This window comes from Haliotis cracherodii, unplaced genomic scaffold (genome assembly GCF_022045235.1).
Source record: "Haliotis cracherodii isolate W230 unplaced genomic scaffold, xgHalCrac1.p SCAF_2, whole genome shotgun sequence".
In the NCBI taxonomy this organism is placed as follows: Eukaryota; Metazoa; Mollusca; class Gastropoda; order Lepetellida; family Haliotidae; genus Haliotis; species Haliotis cracherodii.
The window spans coordinates 13710373-13735355 of record NW_027266275.1 but is presented as its reverse complement, the minus strand read 5'-3'; the positions used below and the strand labels follow the sequence as shown (position 1 = coordinate 13735355).

The window sequence follows — 24983 nt, the reverse complement described above, 5'->3', positions numbered from 1 at the left end:
AAGTTTCTTGAACTGTCATGTATATCCATATTCATTTATGTACAAATCAGAAATATTCAGTCACATGCTACAATACTGGGATCCCTAACTACCTTGGTAAGGTTTTCTCCTTTTGTAACCAGGTGTTTTTGCATAATATAAATCTTAATTACAATACGATATAAGCAACTGTTGCCAAACTAGCATGTACCATACTAGCACGACAATAACATTCGCTCATTCACATTCATATCCCTTCTTGTCTGCCAGGTCTTGTTTCAAAAGTTTGTTTGAATATCCACTTAGCAGTCATATGCGTTTCGAGTATGATTTAATCATTTGGTTTGTATTTCCATAACAATGAATGTCTAAAAGAGTTTAAACTTATTCATTTTTCGTAACAAAATATTGTCCCTTTAAATAGGATATTACACATGAACGAGGAATTGTCGAACCAAACGTCAACGCATAATGTCGAATAACACTGTCTGTTTTGTTTACATTGATGTCTACTTTCGTTGGACATACATGGTTGGACATATTTGTTGTTTTCAAGGCCTCAGTAAAGCTTATAAAATGTTTTATGGTAGACATGTGGAGGACATGTCCACACTTGACGCATCACTGACAAAAATGATGTCTGATGCAGTTCCCTAGTTTGACTTGTAACATTTATTCCCATGTTATGTCGGGTGCACAATTGACTTGCCTTGGCATGTGTTTGTGACGGGTGCCACCGGTGGGTCAGGATACGCTCACCTTTTCGCGAACACCTGGTATCATCAATATTTGACAGTGATTCATAAACACATGCTCACGATATAGTAGTACAATCGACTCTGCCTTATGCGGAGATTTCTATTGGATATGGAAAGGGTTTTGTCGCTTTATTTACCTGGGATTGGTTGTACAAAGGGCACGATAACGGTACATGCTTATCACACTCATCCCATGGGCCTGGGGCGTCATCTGTCCTTATGATGACAACGTTACTGCGTTCCCTTAACATAGAGGTCAAGGTTGGGAATGTCAGGCTGTCCGATACAACTATCCAGAAGTACTTCTGTCCGAGTATCTTGTGTTGGTAGGCCTGCAAATGTAAGAAGCAATGTCGAAAATGCAATGGATTTCACTATCGGGTGGCCATTGGAAATATATCCAGAACAACTCCGCAACTCAGTGAATATTGATAATATTTTCAATTTTCGTATCAATTACTCTACCTCTAATTTCTACCTGTACATTGAAATAGTGAAGTTTATTAATATAGCAATTAAAACCTTCAATGATGTGTGGTGTGATTACACAAATTAAGGCATATTGTAAACGCCAGAGCGGAGGTCACCCACTCCAACTAGCAAGGGGATATTTGTCATTTCTGTAGTTCCAGGTAGCTTTCTTAAAACGAATTCTTCCTTCTGTCGCCTTTTTTTATTGCTTTGCTCGAAATAATTAAACTATATATGATCGGCAATATACGTTGTTATAAATATATTGTATATCATAAACCAAGTATTGTCCAGAAAATTAAACTGTTCAACACCATAACGTGTATCCCTTTGGGGCCTTCGAGTGTGGCGCATCCAATTAGTCAATCATGGGTTTAATTGACAGTTGACTGTACATTATTAGAAACGTATAGGATGACGTCAATCAATTTTTCACAAATTTATTATCAGTTTGGATTACGTGTCCTTATTCCCAAATTTTGCGATAGCGAGTACGGCCCACTGGATTACAAAATTGCCATAGATAGATTGGTCCCTTTATTCCAACCAATGATGAACAACGTCTTTGTGGCAACTGTCTGGTTATCACCGACCCTGTACTTTATTACCTAGTCTGCGTGGTACGGTAGGCCAGAGAACAGGTTTCATTATTGTTTCTTACCTGTTTTATTAATTCGTTCACTGTTGTGTCCGTAGCTACAATAACTATGTTCTTATATTGGACAGTTGAGACGCCTCTTATGCTCTCGGTCACTGTGGAGCTGATTGACCTTGCTTCAGACAGGTCAATCACTGTTGTTCCTACAAAACTGTCCGACAGTCTGTTCAAAAGGTCAGCCAGTTGGTTGTTTTCTGAAACACCATAGAACCACAGATTCGTCATAAACAAGAACTTCTCTAATTCGTTGTACAGTCGTTACATTGTGCATACATGAACAGAGTCGAACATCATTCATTATCATGCTATTGTTGGAGTGGCTAGCTATGCGCAAAGATTCAGAGTGACAAAAAGCTATCGAAGAGAGGGATGACTTTAACCTTCCAGCTGTCAACTTTCTTTTTATGTCGAGAAATTCCTGCTGCTCCGCTCTTTGATGCCGATATTTCACAATTGTTTAGGTACAGCCAGGCTGTACATACGGACTCCCTTGTATAAATCGTGCACGCTCTTTCTTTAGATATGTCAAAGATGGCGTAGTACTCGTATTCTAAAGCTTACAAAATGTTTTATGGTAGAAGACTTTTCCAAATTTGACACAGTGACAAAAATGATGTCCGATGCAATTCCTTATTTGTTCAGGTGTTATTCTCTGAAAAATGAATTTACCTTTGCATGTATGTATGTCGTGTGCCACCGATAGAGCAAGAGACGCTTACATTTTCGCGAAGGCTTGTTGATTCATAAACACATGTTTGTGACTCAGTCGAAATCGTTTAATGGAAAATTCGTATGATTATGGAAAGTTTTTTGTGTTTTTTATTTCACAACACAATGTCATTGATATTGGAAGAGGAAACTGTGATGCCATTCGCACGGGTATGCAATGGATAATTCGTGTATATACTCTTCAAAAAAAGAAACGCAATGCCAGATTTGTGTGAGGTAGGAACATACATTTATACGAGGAACTGTACAAGGTATTAAGCCAAAATGTTGAGGAGAGAACACTTAGTGATTGTAGTCATCTCAGTTATCGGTAAATAGGAAAAGTCCAAGGTGAAGGTCAGCTACCATCAATAACGCGTATGTCCCACGTTTGAATCGATAGCAGCCTGACATTTCCTGCCCATGGAAGAGACGAGTATGCGCATCTCATCCTGGGGAATGGTAGCCCACTCGGTCTGCAACGCAAAAGCCAACTGATCCAATTCATCTCACAGGTGCTCTTTCGGGTTCAAATGCGGGGATCTGGAGGGCCAGGGAAGAACATCAACGTTGTTGTTGTGTAGACGGAGGAGAAATCTTGATTCATCGCTGAACCAGACATCTCTCCATCGCAGTTGAGGCCATCCCCTGAGTTGACTACACCAATGCAGTCATTGTTGACGATGTTGTCGACTCATTAGACGCGTCGAAAAGGACGTCTTGCTCGTAGATCTGTTGCTCTTAAACGATTTCATACGGTCTGGCCGGAGATTCTGCGCAGTCCGGGTACTTGGGATGCGGTTGATGTGGCTGTGGCCGTCCTTTCACGTAGGTGGCGCAGGCGGATGTAGCGATCTTGGGCGGGGGTGGTTACTCTTGGTCGTCCCGACCTTGGCCGATCATGTGTTGACCCATGCTGTTGAAACCGATCCCATAGCCTTGTGATGGTGCTGGGCGCTACGTTGAAAACCCCGACTACAGCTGATCGGGATTCCCCTGCCTGCAAGCGGCCTATGACGTTGTTTCTTTGCACTTCTGTTAATCTTGGCATGTTGTTGAACTGTCACTGTTCAATGAACGTAGATACCAGGCAATCAAAAAACCGTTCATAGTGCTGCTGCAGTGCGTGCAGCTCCATGGCCGTTTTGTTGATGCACTGGATGCGTTCAAAATCTTACGTGTTTCCCGACTAATGGTCTGCATGTCCTTATTGTGATCATTTTGATCCGGGAAAGGCTATAATACATTAAACCTCTTCATTTTGCACCTTTTGGTCCGCTAATTTTGCTTTTATGGCCAAAAATATCCGTATTGCTTTTCTGTTTTTGAAGAGTATATTTGTAATATGATGCTTCTCACGTGATTTCGGGAGGTACATACTGCAGCTACGAGCCATGACAATACTCTTTACCCGTCGCGAATTCGGAGATTAAAATTGTCATGTCTGTATAATATTTACAACAATCAATCAAAACAAACTTTTCATTTCGTGACCACAAAATTGAAGTTGGAGTTTGGGTATTTAAGATCATATATGGATTATGGGTGTTTGATAGTGAGTGAGTGGGTTGGATTCTAAGCTGCTTTCAGCCTTATTCCAGCTATATAAAAGAGGTGTCAAAAATGGGCGTCATTGTAATATAACACCGTCAGTGTGACGAGCGAACGTTTTACCACGAGGCTACCTCACCGCCCCTTATTTGTTACAGTGAGTTTGGTTTAACGTTGCTTTAAACATTATGAGTGAGTGAGTAGGGTTTAACGCCGCTTTTAACAGTATTCCAGTTACATCGCGGCCTGTCAGCTTAATGTGGGAGGAAATCGTTTACCACTTCGGTGAAACCCGCGAGCACGGGTATGGTGCTGACAAACCTAGAAACATAATCTGGGCGAACCGGGATTCGAACCCACAATCATAGGTTTCTTTCGTGCCCAAGGGACGCAACTCTTCACAGCGAATCGTGGCGCCTTAGACGACTGGGCCACCCGTGCCCCCTTAAACATCATGTCAGCTATATCACGTAGTTCCAGCTTACTGGGGACGCCAGAATTCACGCATGCTCTGAAGCACGGGTGACGCAGATGTAACAGGCATCAGTATCAATTAGAATCTGGAATTTGAAGCCATGATCTACGGATCCTGACACATGACTAAGGGACGCATACTGCTCTGTGATTTACCGCTACTGAGAGCGAGATACGATTAATGCTCACTGACCGCAGCGGCATAGATGTTCCAGTCGTCTCAGGTGCCACAATTTGCCATGCGCCCTTGAGCACACACGAAATCTATGATCGTGGGTTCGAATCCCGGTTTGCCCTAGTTATGTTTCTAGGTATGTCAGTATCATACGTGTATTTCACCAAAGTGGTAAACGTTTAAGACCTGCATCACTTTGAGCGTTCCTCCTACATCAAGCTGTCAAGGGGACACGGGTGACCTAGTCGTCTAAGGCGCCGTGATTTTCTGTGCAGTGTTGCGTCCCTTGGGCACGTCAGAAACCTATGTGTTCGAATCCCGGTTCGCCCCGATTGTTTTTCTTGGTTTGTCAGCACCATACCCGTGCTCGTGGGTTTCACCGAAGTGGTAAACGTCTGAGATCTGCATCACTTCGGGCTCTCCTCCCATTTTAAGCTGACATGCCGTGATATAACTGGAATACTGTTAAAAGCGGCGTTAAACCAAACTCACTCACTTAAGCTGACAGGACGAGATATAACTGGAATACTGTTCGAAGCGGCGATAAACCTAATTCACTCACCGACTCACTTACACTTCGAATTTTGTTAACATGTCGTGTAATGTCATCTGAATTGTATATTGGTTAGGACTTTTGACCGGAAGCAACTAAAATGTTTGTTCAGCGACACTTCGCGCAAGGATGCGTGGTTTGAAATACCCGTTGCTCTTACGCCAGAAATGTACATGTACCAAACGTCTTATTTGGATTCCGAAGGGCGTGGAATAAGCGTTGGTTGGCTACCAAATACAGGTGTGTTGCATTGATACAAAAAAAAATCCAATACGATTTCCGTAAGAATATTGGTAACATTGATTTTAAGCAAGCAGGATGTTATCATTTTCTCCCTGAGTATGATATTGATTTTATCACATGTTGGACAATGGTTGAGTAAATGATAATAATTGACATCATGTCATTAATTCACAGATGTAGACGTGACATTCGGGCACAGTTCGCGTGGGTGTACGAGGTAACATTGCCATGAATACCACACCCGATATGTAACATTTAGTGAATATAAAACAAATTATATGAATTGATCACTACAAATCAGTGATGATACCATCATGACGCGAAATCCAGTCAACTTGAGTGAGTGAGTGAGTATTGTTTTACGCCGCTTTCAGCAATATTCCAGCAATATCACGGCGGGCTGACACACCAGAAATGAGCTTCACACATTGTACCCATGTCGGGAATCGAATCCGGGTCTTCGGTGTGACGGGCGAACACTTTAACCACTAGGCTACCCGGCCGCTCCCCTCGCCCTGTCAACTTCAAACCAGAGGACCACTGAATATGTTATCCGTTGTTCGTGACAAGCGGAGTGTCCCTATTGGTGCTGATTGTCTGGCATTTACAGACCGCCGCCATGAACCTGGAATATTGCTGAATGCGGCGTAAAAAACAACAACATATTGGTGCTGACGAGGATTCTGCCAAGACCATAAAACCACATCGTCTTAAACGATATATCGAGCCAACAACGTTAGTTAATGATGTCTGTATGTATTATATTACACGTTACATTGGGAGGGGAAATACCTACCTAGAAGAGAATCGTACATTATAACAACGTCAGACCATTCTTCTTGGACAACAATGTCAGATATCAACTTATTCTGCGTGGTAAAGTGTGGGATCATCTTGACTCCATGCGAGCTGACAAAGTCACATGCTCTGTTGGTGAACATCACGTGTGGTATGACGTGTTCTTCAGCCCAAAAGTCTATGAAAATGGCATGTGAGCAGTCAGCAAATGTGATAAGACCAGTGCAGGTCATGTTGAATATTGTACAGTCTGAAAATAATAAAATATATTCAAGATTAAAACCAATGTTTGCAACAGGCATACTCCTAAACCCGTCACTAAGTAGCACGCTTCTTCATATCAATAATGTGCAAGGCTTTCAATGTGTGTATGATACTCAAAACATTAATACTATATCATGTCTGATGAAAATTAACTAAACATGTAGTTATCATGGCAACATCACACTTTGTCATTTTAACCGAATGACCCTGTGTTTAGTCGTAGCAAAGGTCGATCGGAGGAAACCGCTTGATGTCAATATTGTTAAACCTGTTATGAATGACCTGTCATAACACTATCGACAAAATTACCAAGCAATGTCACAGCACGTCCGTAGTACGCTTAAAGCATGGCGCTAAAATTACATAATGGAACAGTGAGTGCAATATTGAAACAGCTGTTAGAATTGCATGCTTTCATATTATATCGTCAGTAATATCAAATATTTGCTTATTCTTCCATTTCGATCAGGGATTTGCATTAACTGACAAAAGGGGTTTCGATTCTTATTTCAAATATGTGGAGTAAACAGTTTCTTTTAGATGGCAATCGGGTATGAATAGAGGTAAATGAAGCGACAAAGGCAATGTGTCTCTTGTGTCGACGTGACTAAATGTACCCTTAGTGTAACGCGAGTGTATGGGCGGTGATGAGAGAGCAACGATTTACGCAATCGGGTGCAATGACATATGGATGATTCTACCAAATGTGGCAATATTGACACATGATTTCCTCACAAATTGGGTAATAAATGTATTTGTTTAGTTTAACGATTGTACACTATGCTAATTAATGTTTATAAAAATATACTTTGCAGCGAAGTTTGCACGATATTAATTCATAATAAAGGTGTGAAAAACAGAAAAATAATCACCTCAATTGTTATTACCACAACATATCTGACTATTACCATAAATCTGAAAAAGTTAGGATTAATCTCAGAATTATTTCTACTGTAAGTTGCGGTCGGGTTATTTTAGGTTTACTGATATAGCACTTGATTATATACCCAATACCAACACGCCCACTGATGTGAACAAATAACAAATTATATGATTTACAGATTTGGAAAGTGATTTCATATAAAATAGATAAAGAAATGTATTTAAAGAAAAATTAACTTTGCACTAACAACAACCAAAATGAGAATCAGGATAGACAGTGAAATGAATATGAACTTATTCCTTCATAAAAGTACAACAAAGTGTGTTAGATTCCATTTTAAAACACACAATCATGCTGTAAGTACTGTTGTAATGACTGTTCTGGTAATGACAGTTCAGAAGAAAATGCCCCAAATAAATGTCAATGTACATTTAGGATGTAGCCTGAACATTATCACTGGTTTCAGGTAACCCAAAATTGTATCATTATGTATGCATGATTAATAAAATCCCTCTCATTTTCAGTACTAGTTTTTTTTAATCGAACTGTGACAAAACCCTTCATGTATGGCATATGTTTCCTTCGCGCCATTCATTATTCCCTCCGCCAGAACATTCTGGTCATGTGACCCTGTTCAAATAATAACCTTCCTTGGACTGTAAGCCCCAAAAGAAAGTTTTGTAGTGGCGGGTTAAATATATATAAATGTAAAAAACTTCATGGATAGATCTTCTTGTCCTAAAAAAGGTCACTCTTGGTGGTATTTTTTTATTTTGATAAAAAAAATAACAATTCGAGTTATAATTTCAAATTGCACTCAGGGACATGAACAAAAATTTCAAATGTCATGTCTGGTCTTATATACACTTGAACACAATAAAATAGTGTTTGTATATTTTGATATATCCTATTGAAACACAGAAGTGAAAACAATATTCTCATAAAAAACAAGACGAGAATAACATGCTTTAGTCAGGAACATCATTTTGCCATTTTCTGTAGAAAGACCAAATATAGATATAGTGTATATGAGAGGCATTTAGAAGGTTGAAGAACATGAAGACGAACCACCTTTTTGGACGGAACTTCTTTATTGTTATTCTCAGTACTCAGTACTTTTGATACTTTAAAGAAGTTGTTATCCATGAAAGTGTAATTAAAGTGGAGATCAGCCAGGTCACACATTGCAACGGCTTGATTCCCAAAGGAGTAGACAACTACAATCATGTTGAAGTTGTCATCAACTTGTACGTTTTGGTAATTTGTATACGGTTGGTAACGTGACATTTACTTCTAGTTACATATTGATGTTTTCCACACGATGTGTCACAATGTCGGATTGTATATTGTGTATATCAATATTTATAGATATATTGACAAAATGTTATTGTCACATTTTTGGTCGATGTATTTAGATCTGAACATGATGGGCGAATGCATTGTGCATAATTATAAAAAAAAACAAAAAACATTTTCCTGGAAGTTGAGCTGAATAATATCTATCACTTAGGGCTATTTTGACTGGCTAATCACATTGTTGCTCCACAGATGGCTATATAGGTTAATTATTGGAAAATCTAAAGCCCTGTGCTACCCGGAAGTGCGATGTGCATGTTTTAACCAATACGAACAACGTGAGCCTACAACGTACCTGGTTCCGCGATAGATGAAAATGATACTGGATTGAGCGTTGCTATAGATACGGATAAACTGACATTTGCTTGATCAGAAAATGTCATCGCAGCCAGGTGTATGGCGTCGTCAGTGATGTCACCATATCCAGGCAGCTTCACAACACCTGCAGGGACATTGGTACAACAGTCAACACAAAGCTGTTTATCATGGACGTTCGCGTCCTACATACAATGCACAGGCAACATACAATAGTTCAGTATAACAGGCTAACGTGAACGCCAGAGATTAATCAGGTTAGGTTAGGTTATTTGTTGTTTAACGCCGCAATCAGCAATATTCCAGCTATATAACGACGGTCTGTAAATAATAGCGTCTGGACCAGACAATCCAGTGATTGACATCATGATCATCGATCCACGCAATTAAGATACGATGACTATTTCATAAACGAAGGTCTGTGTGTGTGTGTGTGTGTGTGTGTGTGTGTGTGTGTGTGTGTGTGTGTGTGTGTGTGTGTGAGAGAGAGAGAGAGAGAGGGTCTTAAACAGATAAATACGTGTAACATCTCTTTTCGCTCATAGTGAGTGAGTATGGTTTTACGCCGCTTTTAGCAATATTCCAGCAACATCACGGCGGGGGACTCAAGAAATGGGTTTCACACATTGTACCCATGTCGGGAATCGGACCCGAGTCTTGGGTTTGACGAGCGAACGCTTTAACCACTAGGCTACCCGACCGCCCCTATTCGCTCATAAATCGCCAAGCGGTAACAAAGTAGAGGTTTACAGTGACAAGCGGAATTTGTGAAAATGTTGTGTTTTGTGAACAGAATACATTATTGATTATCTCAATGAACATAGAAAGCACATTTAACACTGATGACAATTAAATAGTTGACAAAATGGGATGGTGTTTGGTCTAATGAATCTGCTGCAGATGTACAACTCTAGTTCCTTTTTACAGAAATCACAATTAAAAAGGTAATTCGTCTCCAATCTAAATTGCAAAGAGGACAGTCTTCTCTTATGATTATATGCTGTTTATTTATAATAATGATAAAAAAAATGATTCGTCTTGGGGCTCTGGTATACTAATACCACCGCAGCCTCCTCCTCCCCCGACATACATTCCTTTTACAAAACTGTAAGAAAGCAAAGGTCACAAACTACAGATATAACAAAAACTCGACTATGAGGGAGAGAGTGTCACAACACCCTCGGACATTTGTAGATTGTGGGGAAAATATTACTCTGATCTAGCTCAGCCATATTGCTTAGACACTTTTGATGAAAATTTTCGAAAAGAAATATCATCTTCCCTAGAACGTATTCACGAAGAGATAGGGGCACATGATGAGGAACTAGAAAGACAATTTTCTACTGTAGAAATAAACGAAACTGTGAAAACACTGAGTAGAAACAAGTCCCCTGGGCCTGATAAAGTCACAAACGAGCATATAATTCACGGGGGTGAATCCTTGATAAGATATCTGTGTGCCCTGTTTAATGCTATGTTAAGACTACAATACATTCCTTTTAATTATAGACTAGGAATGGTCATTCCTATATACAAGGGTAAGAATGACAAATCGGATCCCCGAAACTATAGAGGTATAACCTTAACTTCATGCATTGGAAAGCTGTTTGAAAAACGTATTGCTAAGTGCCTTGAACTAAAAATGATAAACACAAATCCTGATTTCCCTGATATGCTCCAGTTCGGCTTTAGGAAAGAACATGGGGTAATAATGTCCGTTTTTACCCTTATTGAAAGTATTCAATTTTACATACAGCGAAATTCTACAGTATTATATGCTGCTTTCTTAGACAATGAAAAGGCTTTCGACAGAATATGGCAGGACGGCCTTTTTTTTACAAATTACACCAAATGGGTATCAGAGTAAATGCATGGAAGTTATTACACCATAGCTATACAAATAGACATGCTTTTGTTACTTATCAGGGTGAACAGTCAGATATATACCATGTAAGGCAAGGTGTCGGACAAGGAAGAGTTCTCTCTGCTTGGTTCTTCTTAGTCTTTATTAATTACCTTACAACAGCTCTTAGACAAGCAAATAGTGGTATTTGTGTATTTGGTCTAGATATTCCAACTGTTTTGCTTGCAGACGACACAACGCTTGTTAGCACCTCACCACAAGGGCTAAAAAAAACACTTGATACAGTACATTCATATGCCTCAAAGTGGCGACTAACGTATAACCCTTTTCTAAGACAAAAGGGGTTAGATATTAACTGCAAACTTGGTGATATAAATATAACAACCTCTGACTCTGTCATGTATTGTGGCATACTACTAACACATAACCTGTCATGTAAAAATCTATGGGACTCAACAGCTTAAGGGTCAAAACATCAATGTCATTGAAGATACTCAACGCTATTTCGCACGAACCGTACAAAGACTTGATAAAAGATCTCCATCAGAATACACTATTGCTAATCTTGGGCTTTGGACAAGTGTAAACTTCAGCTGCTTGGCCGCTTATGTAACTTAACTTGTAACAATTTTGCTAAACATATTTTTTGTGCATATATTGCAAATCCAACTAATCCTAAATCTGTATGTGGAGATTTGTTATCAGTTCTTAACAAGTATAACCTACGAAACAACCTTTGTACATATGTTAGCTGTTGTGAATTTCCTACAAAGAGAAACTGGAAGCAACTGGTTAATAAAACCATTCATGAATATGAAGAAAATATGTGGAGCAGAAAAGTTTCGGTCAATACAGGTCTTTCACGCTTCATGCTAATACACACAAAACTTACTCACCATATATTATAGCAACTAGCATATCTGTACCCAGAACAGAGGTCAAGTTTAAAATTTTGTGTTAGAGTTTCATCACGAAACAAAACTTCAAGGGACTGTTTAGTGTGTAACAAGCATGCCGTTGATTATGATAATCACATCATATTACATTGTGAAGCTCTACTGCAGGAAAGAAATGAACTGTTTTCAACTTTTATTGATCTGCTTGATGTTGAAACCTATGTCCAGTTGGAATTACAAGATGAAGAAGATATGTCGTCATTTTTCTTTGGTGCTGATACTCACTTCTCACAATGTATTGATATATAGTTACATGGAAATCTGTTATACTGATATTTTCTGCTTATGTACTTACACTGAAGCCTTACCTTGATTATGTCATCTGATCTATCCTTTTGTACTGTGTGAATGGCATGACACTGGTGCTACTGTCTTGTATTGTATATATGTACACGTAATATGAGTTTGTGTGAATACGTTTGATTAATTATGTATAATCTTCGGATTAACTTCTGGAGGAAATAAAGTGAGTGAGTGAGTGAGTGAGTAGGGTTTTACGCCGCTTACAGTATTCCAGTTATACCACGGCGTGGAGGAAATAAAGAATCTCTCTCTCTCTCTCTCTCTCTCTCTCTCTCTCTCTCTCTCTCTCTCTCTCTCTCTCTCTCTCTTCGGTGAAACCCACGAGCACGGATATTGTGCTGACAAACCTAGAAACACAATCGGGGCGAAGCGCGATTCGAACCCACAATCATAGGTTTCTGGCATGCCCAAGGGACGCAACTCTGCACAGCGAATCGCGGCGCCTAAGACGACTGGGCAACCCGTGCGTGTATGTGGATATATGTGTTTGTGTATAATACTGTATATATGTACGTGTGTACGTATGTATGAGTGTATTATTCACATTACTTGTATATAATTTCTATGCACTGTACATTTATACTGCAATATCATTATTCATATATTACAATGTAATAAAAATCTGTGTTGGAGAAGGCCTCTTAAGTGTGTCACTTATCCATTTGATTTTTTTCTGCAATAACATTTTCAAATCAAATACTGGACGGTTTTCCAAAAGGTGATTATTTGCTTTATAAGAAGAGAGGAAGTCGGCATTGCAAAGTCCAAATCGAGTCTGGAGCGAACTCATACCCATACAGCTATGACAAGATATCAGTAATGACCCTGCCAGCATCAATGACTACCCCAAGTACCTTCCACGCCATGCGGACTCCTAGCTACCAGGTATTCTCGTTAGGGGCTCTGTTTATCACAAGCCAGCAATCAATGCCTGCTCTCCCAAGTGTTTTGTATACAACATAATACAAACATGATTGGGCAACATCATTTCGGACGTAAATGAATTTATTGAGATAAGAGAAACCGACAACAGACATTCCCGACATGTCCATTTGTAAACTTGTAAACTCGCGATCAAAGCTACATGGTAAAAAGTATTATTTATCATGAATATTATTAACGTGCATCATATAGCGTTGAAGTGAGATTCTATACCCTTATACTTAAAACCACCAAAAGCATCTAATTGTGGATGAGTTACGATTAAGTCAACATTTCTTCTGAGGATCGGACGATCCCTTGCAATATTCAACACCATAATGACGCATGCAACTCAATATATGACAAATATGTGTTCTTTATTTCAGTGTCTTAGCAATCTATATATCCCGCATTCAATTAATGCTGCGGTACTAAACAAAATACATGTAAAATAAGGCTTTTAATATACATGTAATATTGAATAAATTATTAATTCTTTGAAGCGTATCAAGCGCTGTTAAGAAACGGTTTGGCAAATCAAAATGGGGTTTGTTGCTCTCGTGATGGCATTCCCCGTGTGTCAGAGTCGCAACCTGCAATGGTTTCGGGCCCGTATCTCCACACTTTGAGATACAGGGAGCGCGACCAAGGGTCACATGGACACGCCGAACAGTAGAAACAAATTTACTGTTATATACTTGTAAGCGACTTAAGAATAAAGCAATAAACGCACACACAAACACACACACACGCACATATGCACGCACGTACGCACTCAAAAAATACACACACACCTCTATCCTGACATTTGAGGAAAATATGTGAAACACGAATAATATTTCAATTGGCCTTATGCCTTATGCTATGGAAACATCGGTCAGTCTTACTTCTCGTGGTGACTAGAATATGTCATGGGCGTCTACGACATTGGTATGTAAAACATGAACCGGGATTTCTTTAAAAACAGCAAACATCTTACTTCGTCTTCAGTTTTTATCACGTAGCAGGAAGTCTACAATTATTGATTATGAACATATCGTTATGTTACAAGGTTGTTTAAAAGCCACTAAAACGGATATATGTTTTGAGTGTATTTGTCCATATTGATTAATGCACTTTATGCCTCGCCATAAGCACAGATATTGAAGGCACGAAGTTTCTTAAAATCGAAAACATTTTATACCACTCACGCTTGTCTAGGCCTGACTAAAAATAAACCTTATACCCATATTACCCAGGCAACAAATAACAAAAAGAACTGAGAAAAAACCGCAACCTCTAATGCATCACAGAAAGTAAGGGCAAACATTTGCCAATGAGCACATATGCATTTATATATTTCATTGATTGTTGAAATAACCTTCATTTTCTTTCTTTGGTTTTGTGCGGAAATCATGTCAGGAACACAATGTCAGTGCTAACTAAACATAATGCATAGTTTATGTATATATGCAAGGAGCAAATATTTTGACAGAAACCATAAATTCCATAGCTTATAAATAAACCTGTCGGGTTCGGACACATTCAACACATTAAAGTAACATTTCCCACTGGAATTTGGTAACTCAATGAATTTGTCGAACTGGTTGTCCTATTCTGTTATTCACATGCTGACATCACCAATTACTATCACGACAGTTCTGTAAACTGGGCTACCCGTACGAATTAGTACATTTCACAACATATGGTATATATATATATATTGTCGTGATAGTAATTGGGGATGTTAGCATATGGATATTCTATCAGAATAGGACAACCAGTTCGACAAATTCATTGAGTATATTCATATACCATATATTGTGAAATGTCCAGAATCCCAGATTTGTCAAGTGTGCAAACCGAAATAATCACCTTGATTAAAGAGTTTCCGGCCAAGCAAGAAGCTGCGTCAAGTACCTCAATAAGTGTTGTCAGCTAGCAGCACTGGGCCATGGGGAATATTGCATTAATGGAAATTGCATAGTGGCAAGTTATTGCTGTCCCATTTGTCGTACATAATTGTCTATTATCTTGATATCCATTAATAATGTATGAGAAGGGAGAAACATGTATCGATGCACTGATTAATAAATGTGGGTTCTGTGAGTGAGTTTGTAGCGATTAATGGCAGAAGCATCAAAGCTATAGCTGTTGTGAGGCTTGTTAACCTATAAACACTGAAACAATATGGGTGGAAAACGGGAAAATTACATTAAGGTGAAAACCTCGATTACTGGAGACCATCTTATAGTTACCGCGTTACCAGGGATCGATAAAAGGGGTGGGGCCTACAAACAAATGGTTGATATTATGAGCAACATACCACGTCGTCGGGCTATATTTACATGTAATCTTCCACATCACTAGTCAAACTACTCGATCTAATGTATTCTCCTCGTACTACCAACAATAGAGATCTGGAGCTCTATCATGACCAAAGATCCAACGGGCTGTGTTACATACGTACACACGTACATATATACAGTATTATACACAAACAAATATATCCACATACACGCACGGGTGGCCCAGTCGTCTTAGGCGCCGCGATTCGCTGTGCAGAGTTGCGTCCCTTGGGCATGCCAGTGGGTTCGAATCGCGGTTCGCCCCAATTATGTTTCTAGGTTTGTCGTCTGACACGCCGTGATATAACTGGAATAATGTTAAATGCGGCGTTAAACCCAACTCACTCACACACTGTTACCAAGATATGACAGAATATAAACTATGCTTATAACCAAGATATAACATTTCATATATAAATATCAAGCATTACTCCGCTTCTGAAACCAGCTAAGGCCTAATAGTACAGTAAAGTACGGTTATAACGAACTCAAAGGGACCACTAATTTTAGTTCGTTATAACCGTAGTTCGTTATAAGCAACTACAGAAAATACTCGGGACCAAAAGAGTAAGTTCGTTATATCCGTCAGTTCGTTATAAGCATGTTCGTTATAACCGCAGTTTAGATATTGTCGGTCTCACATATGTTTCAGATGTTTTAGATTGATGAGATGCATGACGAAACATTCTGTCAAATATTCAGCATGCGTTCCATTATCAGGCCTCGTGCTAATCACAGTCTAGATACTTTTACTGCATATATAGAATGTCAGTAAGTGCAAACATATTGACACGTGGTACTCCCGTGTTCTGGTCATTTGATCGTTGGGTAGATGTTAATTGGATGTCATTGTATGCAGTAAAGCACTTCTATGAACCGAGCGGTAGATTGTGGCATTAGATTCCATGAATGACGGGTGCATATTTATACATTTATTACATCGAACTTACGAACCGGATGATACAGTGGCTTTTGATCATGGTAGCTGAACATTTGTTTGATCTTAGTCATGACACCTACGGGCTCTATGCATTATTCATTACATGTCATCATGGAGACCCGTCCCCAATGACATTCCTGACACTTTACACATTGTATCATGAGATAAATTAGTATGTATTGACAAGAGGACATTTGCTGATTACAATGCACTAGTTTATCGTGTGTTACCGATCACATCGACATCGTTGCGTGTGTCACATTATAATCATCGTTCATTGACATACAATTCAAATATAAACATGTTGTACTTCTTTGTTATGAGATAAATGTCGATGTGTTATCCCTATTATTGTCTGAAGTGATAACATATTAATTTGTGGACTTAATTAAATTCCTTATTTTTTTACAAGAGGTCAGGTGGACTTATATGTTAGTAACCATTCTATACAAAGCAGGTTATAAGTTAAATTTCATATACTGTTATTATTATTTAATATATTTTATTGTCCTAAAAAACAAAAGGATTGGGCAAAAGTGCAAAACTTATTACCGCCTTCTCCCTATAGACTGTTAAACATAATATTGCATAATGGAAATGAACAATTTACAATTGAAGCTCGACATTGTGGAAACAGAGTGCGCAATATATATATATATATGAGTGCTCATATGGAGGAACAAATTTGAACAAGAATGGCAAGCCGCGAATACTCAATTAGGTTATCAGTTCCATCAAACTGTTTCATTAGGGATATAGGCCACCATACACGAACTCATCCACATGTTTCCCGCGTGTCTGTTGTGACGCCCCATCACCACGGCTCATATTACTCTGTATTTCCCCAGCTGTGCAACTTGAACCAGTTACCTCAGGTTCATCTGACATGACAGAACCTTTCAAGAACACCTGTTGAGCCAGCGATGAAGATCGTGCTGGAGATGCACCGAGCGAATATGCTATGTTTTATGAACATATACCATAATATCATATCGGTATAATGATGTTCTAAGTGAAATTAAATATAACAAATTAAATATCATTATTGATCTTGTTACCGTCATTGCAGAAATTCAGAACAAGGTTATAACAGTGGGATTAAAAGGGTGAAAGTTTCAAGAGTTCGGTTAGGAATAATCTGTATGAAGTTTTGTTAATACAGCCTGAATTCTCTTACAAAATCGTAACCCCTTTGGGATTCCTGGTTAGAATTTGTCCATCGCAGTGAATGCTGGTCGTAGGAGGCGACAAGAGGATCTGGTGGTCAGGGTCGGTGTCTTGGTTGATTACGTGTCATCGTACCCCGACGACGTGGATTGTTAATATCAATTACTGGATTGTCTAATTCAGGCGCTTATATTTACAGAAATATTGCTGGAATATTGCTGAGCGCGGCGTTAAGCTACAAACCTTGATATGGGTGACACGTTAGATAGGGTTGGTACTCCTTCCTATCAAATCGGATTAAGAATCATTGTTGGTTTGGTTTCCTCTGTACATATGCAGAGCTTCAAAAAGTAATCGACAAACTAAAACCATGATCAGAGCGAATATGGGATTTGGACCCACTATCACAGGATTCTGGCACGCCTAAGGGACGCAACTCTACACGGCGGATAGCGGCACTTAGATAAATGGGCAATCTGGTGTCCCTGGGCGCTTATTAGATAAAATATATTTTGATATAGAACATGTATACAGTGTTTGTAGAAGGAAAGATAGCATTTGGCGCTATTGATTTCCGATTTGGCTGCTACATGCAACCATTAACGAAGTTTACAGTTTTAATATATATTTATATATAACCGAGAAAAACATCAAGTGCTAAAATATGTTGGCGGTTGTGTAAACAATGATTAAAATTATCACATGATAAGTCTGTTTTGTGTTGGGATATCATCCGAATCGCGCGCTGCGTCTTCACAGCCTACATGCACGTACAGAACATATTGATCCTGTTGAAAGATCACTATTATAAAACTTTATACATACATATTATCGTTTCACACCTGCGTCTGTGAGCGGGGGATGCTGACAGTTTCGTTACGACCTATATTCTCTTGTTAAAATATACTGAACAACAAAAGTTCCTGTGACATTGACCCAAGATTTAATGCAAAGTTATGTTTTTTTACCAAATCTGAAACAATTTCGGTTTGCAACAGATAAAAGACTCCTGTAAGTGTTCAAATGGTTTAATTTGCCATACTGTCTTCAGAAAATGCGTGATTTCATAAAAAAACATGAACATGCCAAAATGTCAATTTACAAGTCAATAGCGTGTGTGTCCACCTCTGGTTGCGATGCAAGCAACACATCTTCTTCTCATGGAATGGACCAGGCGTCGCACAAAGTCCTGTGGGATATCTGCCCATATCTGCTGGAGCATGTTTCGAAGTTCCTGGAGTGTCTGTGGAACACGTGGTTGACGTCGAAGGCGCCGATCCATCTCCTCCCACATGTGCTCGAAACGGCCAGGGGATGACATTCATGTTGTTTTGTTGAAGAGAGTCCTGAACAAGTCGAGCAATATGAGGCCGGGCGTTGTCATGTTGGAAGGTAATGTCTGGGCCATGACGACGCAAAAACGGTAGAAAAACAGGGCCGATAATCTCGTCGCGGTAGCGCTGTCCATTGAGATTTCCCTCTACCACTATCAAACGGGTCCTTTGTCTTGCTGTAATCCCACCCCATACCATAACGCTGCCGCCCCCGAACCGATCTTCTTCCATGACACAATGATTGACGTAACGTTCACCTCGACGTCGGTACACTCGAATCCGTCCATCGCTGTGGCTGAAGTGAAAACGAGACTCGTCAGTGAATAGAACTTGTCCCCACTGCATGACCGTCCAGCGTAGACGCTGTCTGCACCACTGTAGATGTGCTTGACGGTGGTTTCCTGTAAAAATGGGATGTCTGGCGGGTCTTCTAGCGACATTCCCTGCACATCTGAGGCGACGACGTACGGTTTGTGAAGATATTCGTCGGAGGCCAGGGATGCTTCTTGCAGTCACTATTGCTGGCTGGAATCGATTTCGGAGGTGTGTTGTTCGAATCTCTGACTGCATACGTCTGTTGCCAACATTGCCATAAACACCAAATGGTGTTTCTGTGGACGTTAAATTGTCTTGCAACATCACGTTGACTCAATCCTGCTTCAAGCATACCAATGGCTCACAGACACTCATTTTCGGACAGGCGTGGCATTTCGTAATGTTGAATAATTGCGTAATTTTGCTGTTTTTCTGAGTGGTTGTTGACAGCACGATGCTAAACAATGCATATGGAATCCCGTTTAAGCACATGTTTTTATACCCATTCTTGGGTAGTGAAATGCATGGGGCTTGCATAAAAGTCAACTTTTGCATGGAATCATGCTTTTCTGTAGCAGTTGCGTTTTTTGTGACTTGATTCCATACATGTACTACAATATTGAAAACCAAACTTTACTTGTTTGAAAAATACACTAAAATATTGGTGTCACAGGAACTTTTGTTGTTGAGTATATGTTTGTACTGCGGTACTGCGGTACATCTACTTAAAGAAGTAACTATGACCTCATGTTTCCCTGACATTCTACGACAGATTTGTGACTTAGGTGCCTAGTACAAGAACTCGACACTCATTGGCACAATGACCCAAGACTCAACGACACAATAACCCAAGACGCAGTGACACAATAACCCCAGACACAATGACACAAAGACAGAGTTACACAATAACCCAAAACTCACTGACACAATGACCCAAGACTCACGGCACAATAACCAAAGACGCAGTGACACAATAACCCCAGACACAATGACACAAAGACAGAGTTACACAATAACCCAAAACTCACTGACACAATGACCCAAGACACAACGGCACAATAACCCAAGACGCAGTGACACAATGACCATAGATACAATGACACAAAGACACAATAACCCTAGACACAATGACCCGAGACACAATTACACAATAACCCTAAACACAATGACACAATAACCCAAGACACAATGACACAAAGACACAATTACACAATAATCCTAAACGCAATGACACAAAGACACAATTACATAATAACCCTAAACGCAATTACACAAAGACACAATTACACAATAAACCTTAACACAATGACACAATAATCCTTGACACAATGACAGACACAATTACACAATAACCCTTGACACAATTACACAATAACCCTAAACGCAATGACACAAAGACACAATTACATAATAAACCTTAACAGAATGACACAATAATCCTTGACACAATGACTCAAAGACACAATTACACAATAACCACAGTGTTTGCGATGACACCATAAACAGCTTTCTGCACAAGTTATCAAATTATAACCCCATTTCATTATTACTATGTGCTCTAACTGAAACAATTAATCAATTAAATGCATTTAATGTACAGAGGAACATGACATTTGCATTTTTACAGTGTGCCAGTTTACAGTACCACGTCGGAACTATTGTTGCGCGTTAAAATTAAAATATTTAACATTTGTGAAGGTCATGAGAAACCATTATGGCAAATTATCTGTGATTAAGGTAAGATCTATTATATTGAGAAGTGCTTGAAGTGTTTGAAGCACACAACTCAATCACCTCTTCTTCTTTGGACGATTTAAAGCATACCAGCGTTTAATCAAGCTGAATATTGACCCGAAGGATTTGTAATAAAATTTCCATTATTTCAAATACATCGTTACATGATAGTGTTCATATCATGCTGAATATTTAGCTATTTTCCCCCCGTTCCTGTTCAAAGAAACAGACATTTTTACTTATGACTTGCTTTTTTTATCCATATTCGCATTCAAACGGCATCTAACGATCCTGGTCAGTCTTGACAATTATGTTGTTTACGCGGAAGTGTGGTTAAGCCATATAGCACATACATGTCAACCATCATAACAGTATAAGCACGTCATCGATTGTCAGTTCGTATCAATTAATTCTTATGATCACTATTGAGCAGACTTGCGATGAAGTGCTATCAAATGCTCGCTTTAAGGAAATCTTTAATTCGCTTTTCAAGAAATATATCAATATATATTTAGTTTCCCTCCAATTGTTTAAAATATCAGCATTATGTAGGTCGGGTATCCAAATGGGGGATAACGTACATTTGGGGTTTAAGGTAGTCTAAATGTATAATAGATACCTCTAATTTGAATTACAGTAAACTACGGTAATAACGAACTCAAAGGGACTACTATTTTTAGTTCGTTATAACCGTAGTTCGTTATAAGCATATATACAGCATAACTACAGCAAATAGTCGGGACTAAAAAGTGAGTTCGTTATATCCGCCAGTTCGTTATAAGCGTGTTCGTTATAACCGTAGTTTACTGTACGAAACAGTAGCAGGAGTACTTTGAAATAGATGCTCTCGTGAACAAGTGCTTACCCATGGGCAAATATACCGGCTATCTTAATACATACCGAAAATAAAACGATATTACTCAAGTTCAAGATTAATTACGTATATTCAAAATAATGCACCATTTGTAACTCCCCAGTAACAGTAATACATAATTCGGAATGGCTATCTTTCCACTTCGAACTTCAACATGGCTGAACTTGACCTTCCTCCTTCATTGCCCATGGCAGCCAAAAGAGTAGCTCACGATGGCAGTACTCTTTCCACAGTGTCCCGGAGCATTCTCTAATTATGTTCACCATTACCGTGATGACTTACTGGTTAAAATTATCCTGCCGGCACAACCTCAATACCAACGGAACCACCCTGAAGTATGGCTGAATACCGCCCTTTTGACATGAAGACGATTCAGCATTGTACGCCATGAGTCTGAGAGACTGAAATGATTGTGTGGCTCTGACACAGTTTCTAAAGTGTGTCTGACTTAATTGTGTGTTCTGAAATAGATTTCATCATGTTTGATAAGCTGTTGCTCTGATATTGCACATATACAATCCTAATGAGTTATCGGCAGCTATTGTTAAATGCATCGATGCGGCCATTGATAAATCGATGTTTTCATACGCAATGTCTTAACCAATTGAATTAGATACCTGATTGTGATCTTAGTTTGACCAGTCATAATCAATCATTCCTCATGGTAGAATATGATTTAGTCCTTAAAAAGATAAATTCAAATAAGCCCAAATTTTGATAAACTTCATATCTGCATCATGTATATACACATGGTATCATCACTATTTGATACATATTTATGAACAGATGCTTATGATCTATGACAATGGACTCTAATTCAAGCAGAATTTTCTTCTGATTGCGGACCGGAATTTGTGGCTTTTATTTACGTGAACCAAGTCTATTTGTCTGCTGGTGATCATGTTGCATTTAACGTAGCATTTTACTAAAATACTAAAAGACAAAACCGCCCCACTACGCTGCAGACGGGATGCTGCAACACGAATATAGTTCAGATTGCAGTCCTCGGGATTGGAATAAACCCATTCTACTCCAGCAAGCTGTCATTGTTTGGCTGCATGAAAAGTTGGTAGTCTCACTGACGAAGTCTCAAATAATATAGCCATTATTTGTAAAGATCATCACATTAGTTGTATAATCAATGAAGTTGGAATAAGTCAAGTAATGTCAAACATAATGCCAATATGTTACCCCAGGAAGAAATCTGCTAACACTATGCATCAGTACCATTGAGTTGGCTTGACTCAAAAACCTGAAAACATGTCCATTCCTATTGTGTACTGGATTCAAAAATTATGATTTTTGTTGTAATCTCAGAAATTAAACAAGTTCAATTATATCAAAACATTTGATTGTTCAACTTTGAACAACACTTTCCCACCCGGCAAACGTAATGACAAAATTCATTCCTTGATCCATGGGACATTTTTCTTTTAACGTGGTCACCATAGATATAGTTACTTCTCTATCTTCACAGAATCAGGGTACCTTGTCAAAAATTAAAGCAAATGTCATCTCAAGTTAACTGAGAAAACAAAATGTGCAAATTGCTGGACTTCCTGACAGATAACATCAATGTGGAATTTGGAGATGGGACATTTTGGCAAGACGTAGGCATCCCAATTGTCGCCACTTGTGCTGCCTTCCCTGCTGGTTGGGATTTCTGTTAGGAATGGCAAAATCAAAACAGGAGAATTTGGTCAAGACGTTGACCTTAAGCTTCAGGTATGTGATGATCTGATATCGTTCAATAATGTCCAAACGGACAATTCCTTTTTACTGATTTACCCACCTGAGCTAGAAATATAAGACATCATAAGATTCACATTTAGATCTATGCATAAAGATTCAGGTGACAAAAAATACCCTCGAGACTTGACGACAGGAGTGATGACTTAATTTTTCCACAAGGGAAATTTCCTTTCATGTCGAACAATATTCAAACCTTTGGTGTTCACATTTCACAACTTTTCGAGGCACAATTGAGAATGCTGTTTTTCAAAGTTTTCTAGAGTGTCATACGACTCTTTCCCAAATGTTACTTAATCAGGGTTACAACAGTTAGAGCAGTCAAGGCCTTAGTCAAATTTTGGGGTGTTTTTTTTAAACAAATGATCTGAACTTCAATATGTCCTAGATATCACATTTCGTAACACTACATGTGTGACTTAAGAAGAGCTGTGTCCTTTAAGAACTAACTAGAGAACTATCCAAAGCTAAAGTAGCTGCAATATGGCATAGCGTTATTAACTTTTTTTAATCCTGAAGGTGCGACTAATTTGGAAAATATATCATTCTATACATGCCTATTTCCAGTCTATGTTTTGACTTTGTATTTAGGGGGAAGGTGTAGTAGCCTAGTGGTACACGCGTTCGTTCGTTACGACAAAGAACCGAGTTCGATTCCCCACATGGGTATAATGTGTGAAACATATTCCTGGTGGTATTGCTGGAATATTGCCCAAAGCGTCATAAAACCATTTCCACTCACTCACATTGTATTTAGTGCCCCATGTTCATCTTTCAGCAAATTTCAAGCTTTGAGATTATGGCTGTGTATGCAGCGTAACGATAAACACATAAAAATAGTACTCACATAAATTCAAACCGACTGCAAATGCCATAGATACTTTTAAAACTGTTACCCAGAGAAGCATCGTTCCGGAGGACCTATTTCTGAAAAAAAGGAAGATTTAAGAAGTGTATTTCTTTCATGTACAAATAAGGTTAATGTCGTAATAGGAATCTTTTTTCTTGAAAGATTATGGAAACACTCGAACCTGCAACTATGTCCGTTCAAACAAATGGCATGCGAAAAATATACATGTATCAAGTATTAAGAAAAACAAATTGTCATTTGCAAACTTTCTGAAGACTTTAATCGATAGATTTCGGATAGAAAAATCAATTGCACTCAACAACAATACAATAAGACAGTTTGGCATAAATGGAAAAAAATGGCAAATGAATTGTCTACTTAATATGTCTCTATTTTGAACACGAACAATTTCCACTAATGTGCTGTAAGTATTCAGCTTCACACTTAGTTAATGACGACCCCA

At 38.9% G+C, this 24983-nt stretch overlaps 1 protein-coding gene across 1 annotated transcript in view; it reads right to left on the bottom strand.

Moving 5' to 3' along the window:
* Nucleotides 1-24578, bottom strand: part of LOC139468770 (glutamate receptor-like) — a 38093-nt gene extending 13515 nt beyond the window's left edge. Inside the window, exons 1-5 of the mRNA XM_071250906.1 lie at nt 24518-24578; nt 9167-9313; nt 6367-6618; nt 1870-2060; nt 875-1069 (exon numbers count right to left, since the gene is read on the bottom strand). Of these exons, the coding sequence (XP_071107007.1) occupies nt 875-1069; nt 1870-2060; nt 6367-6618; nt 9167-9313; nt 24518-24578 (846 nt within the window). The remainder of the gene's footprint in view (nt 1-874; nt 1070-1869; nt 2061-6366; nt 6619-9166; nt 9314-24517) is intronic.
* Between the last annotated feature and the right edge of the window lie 405 nt (nt 24579-24983).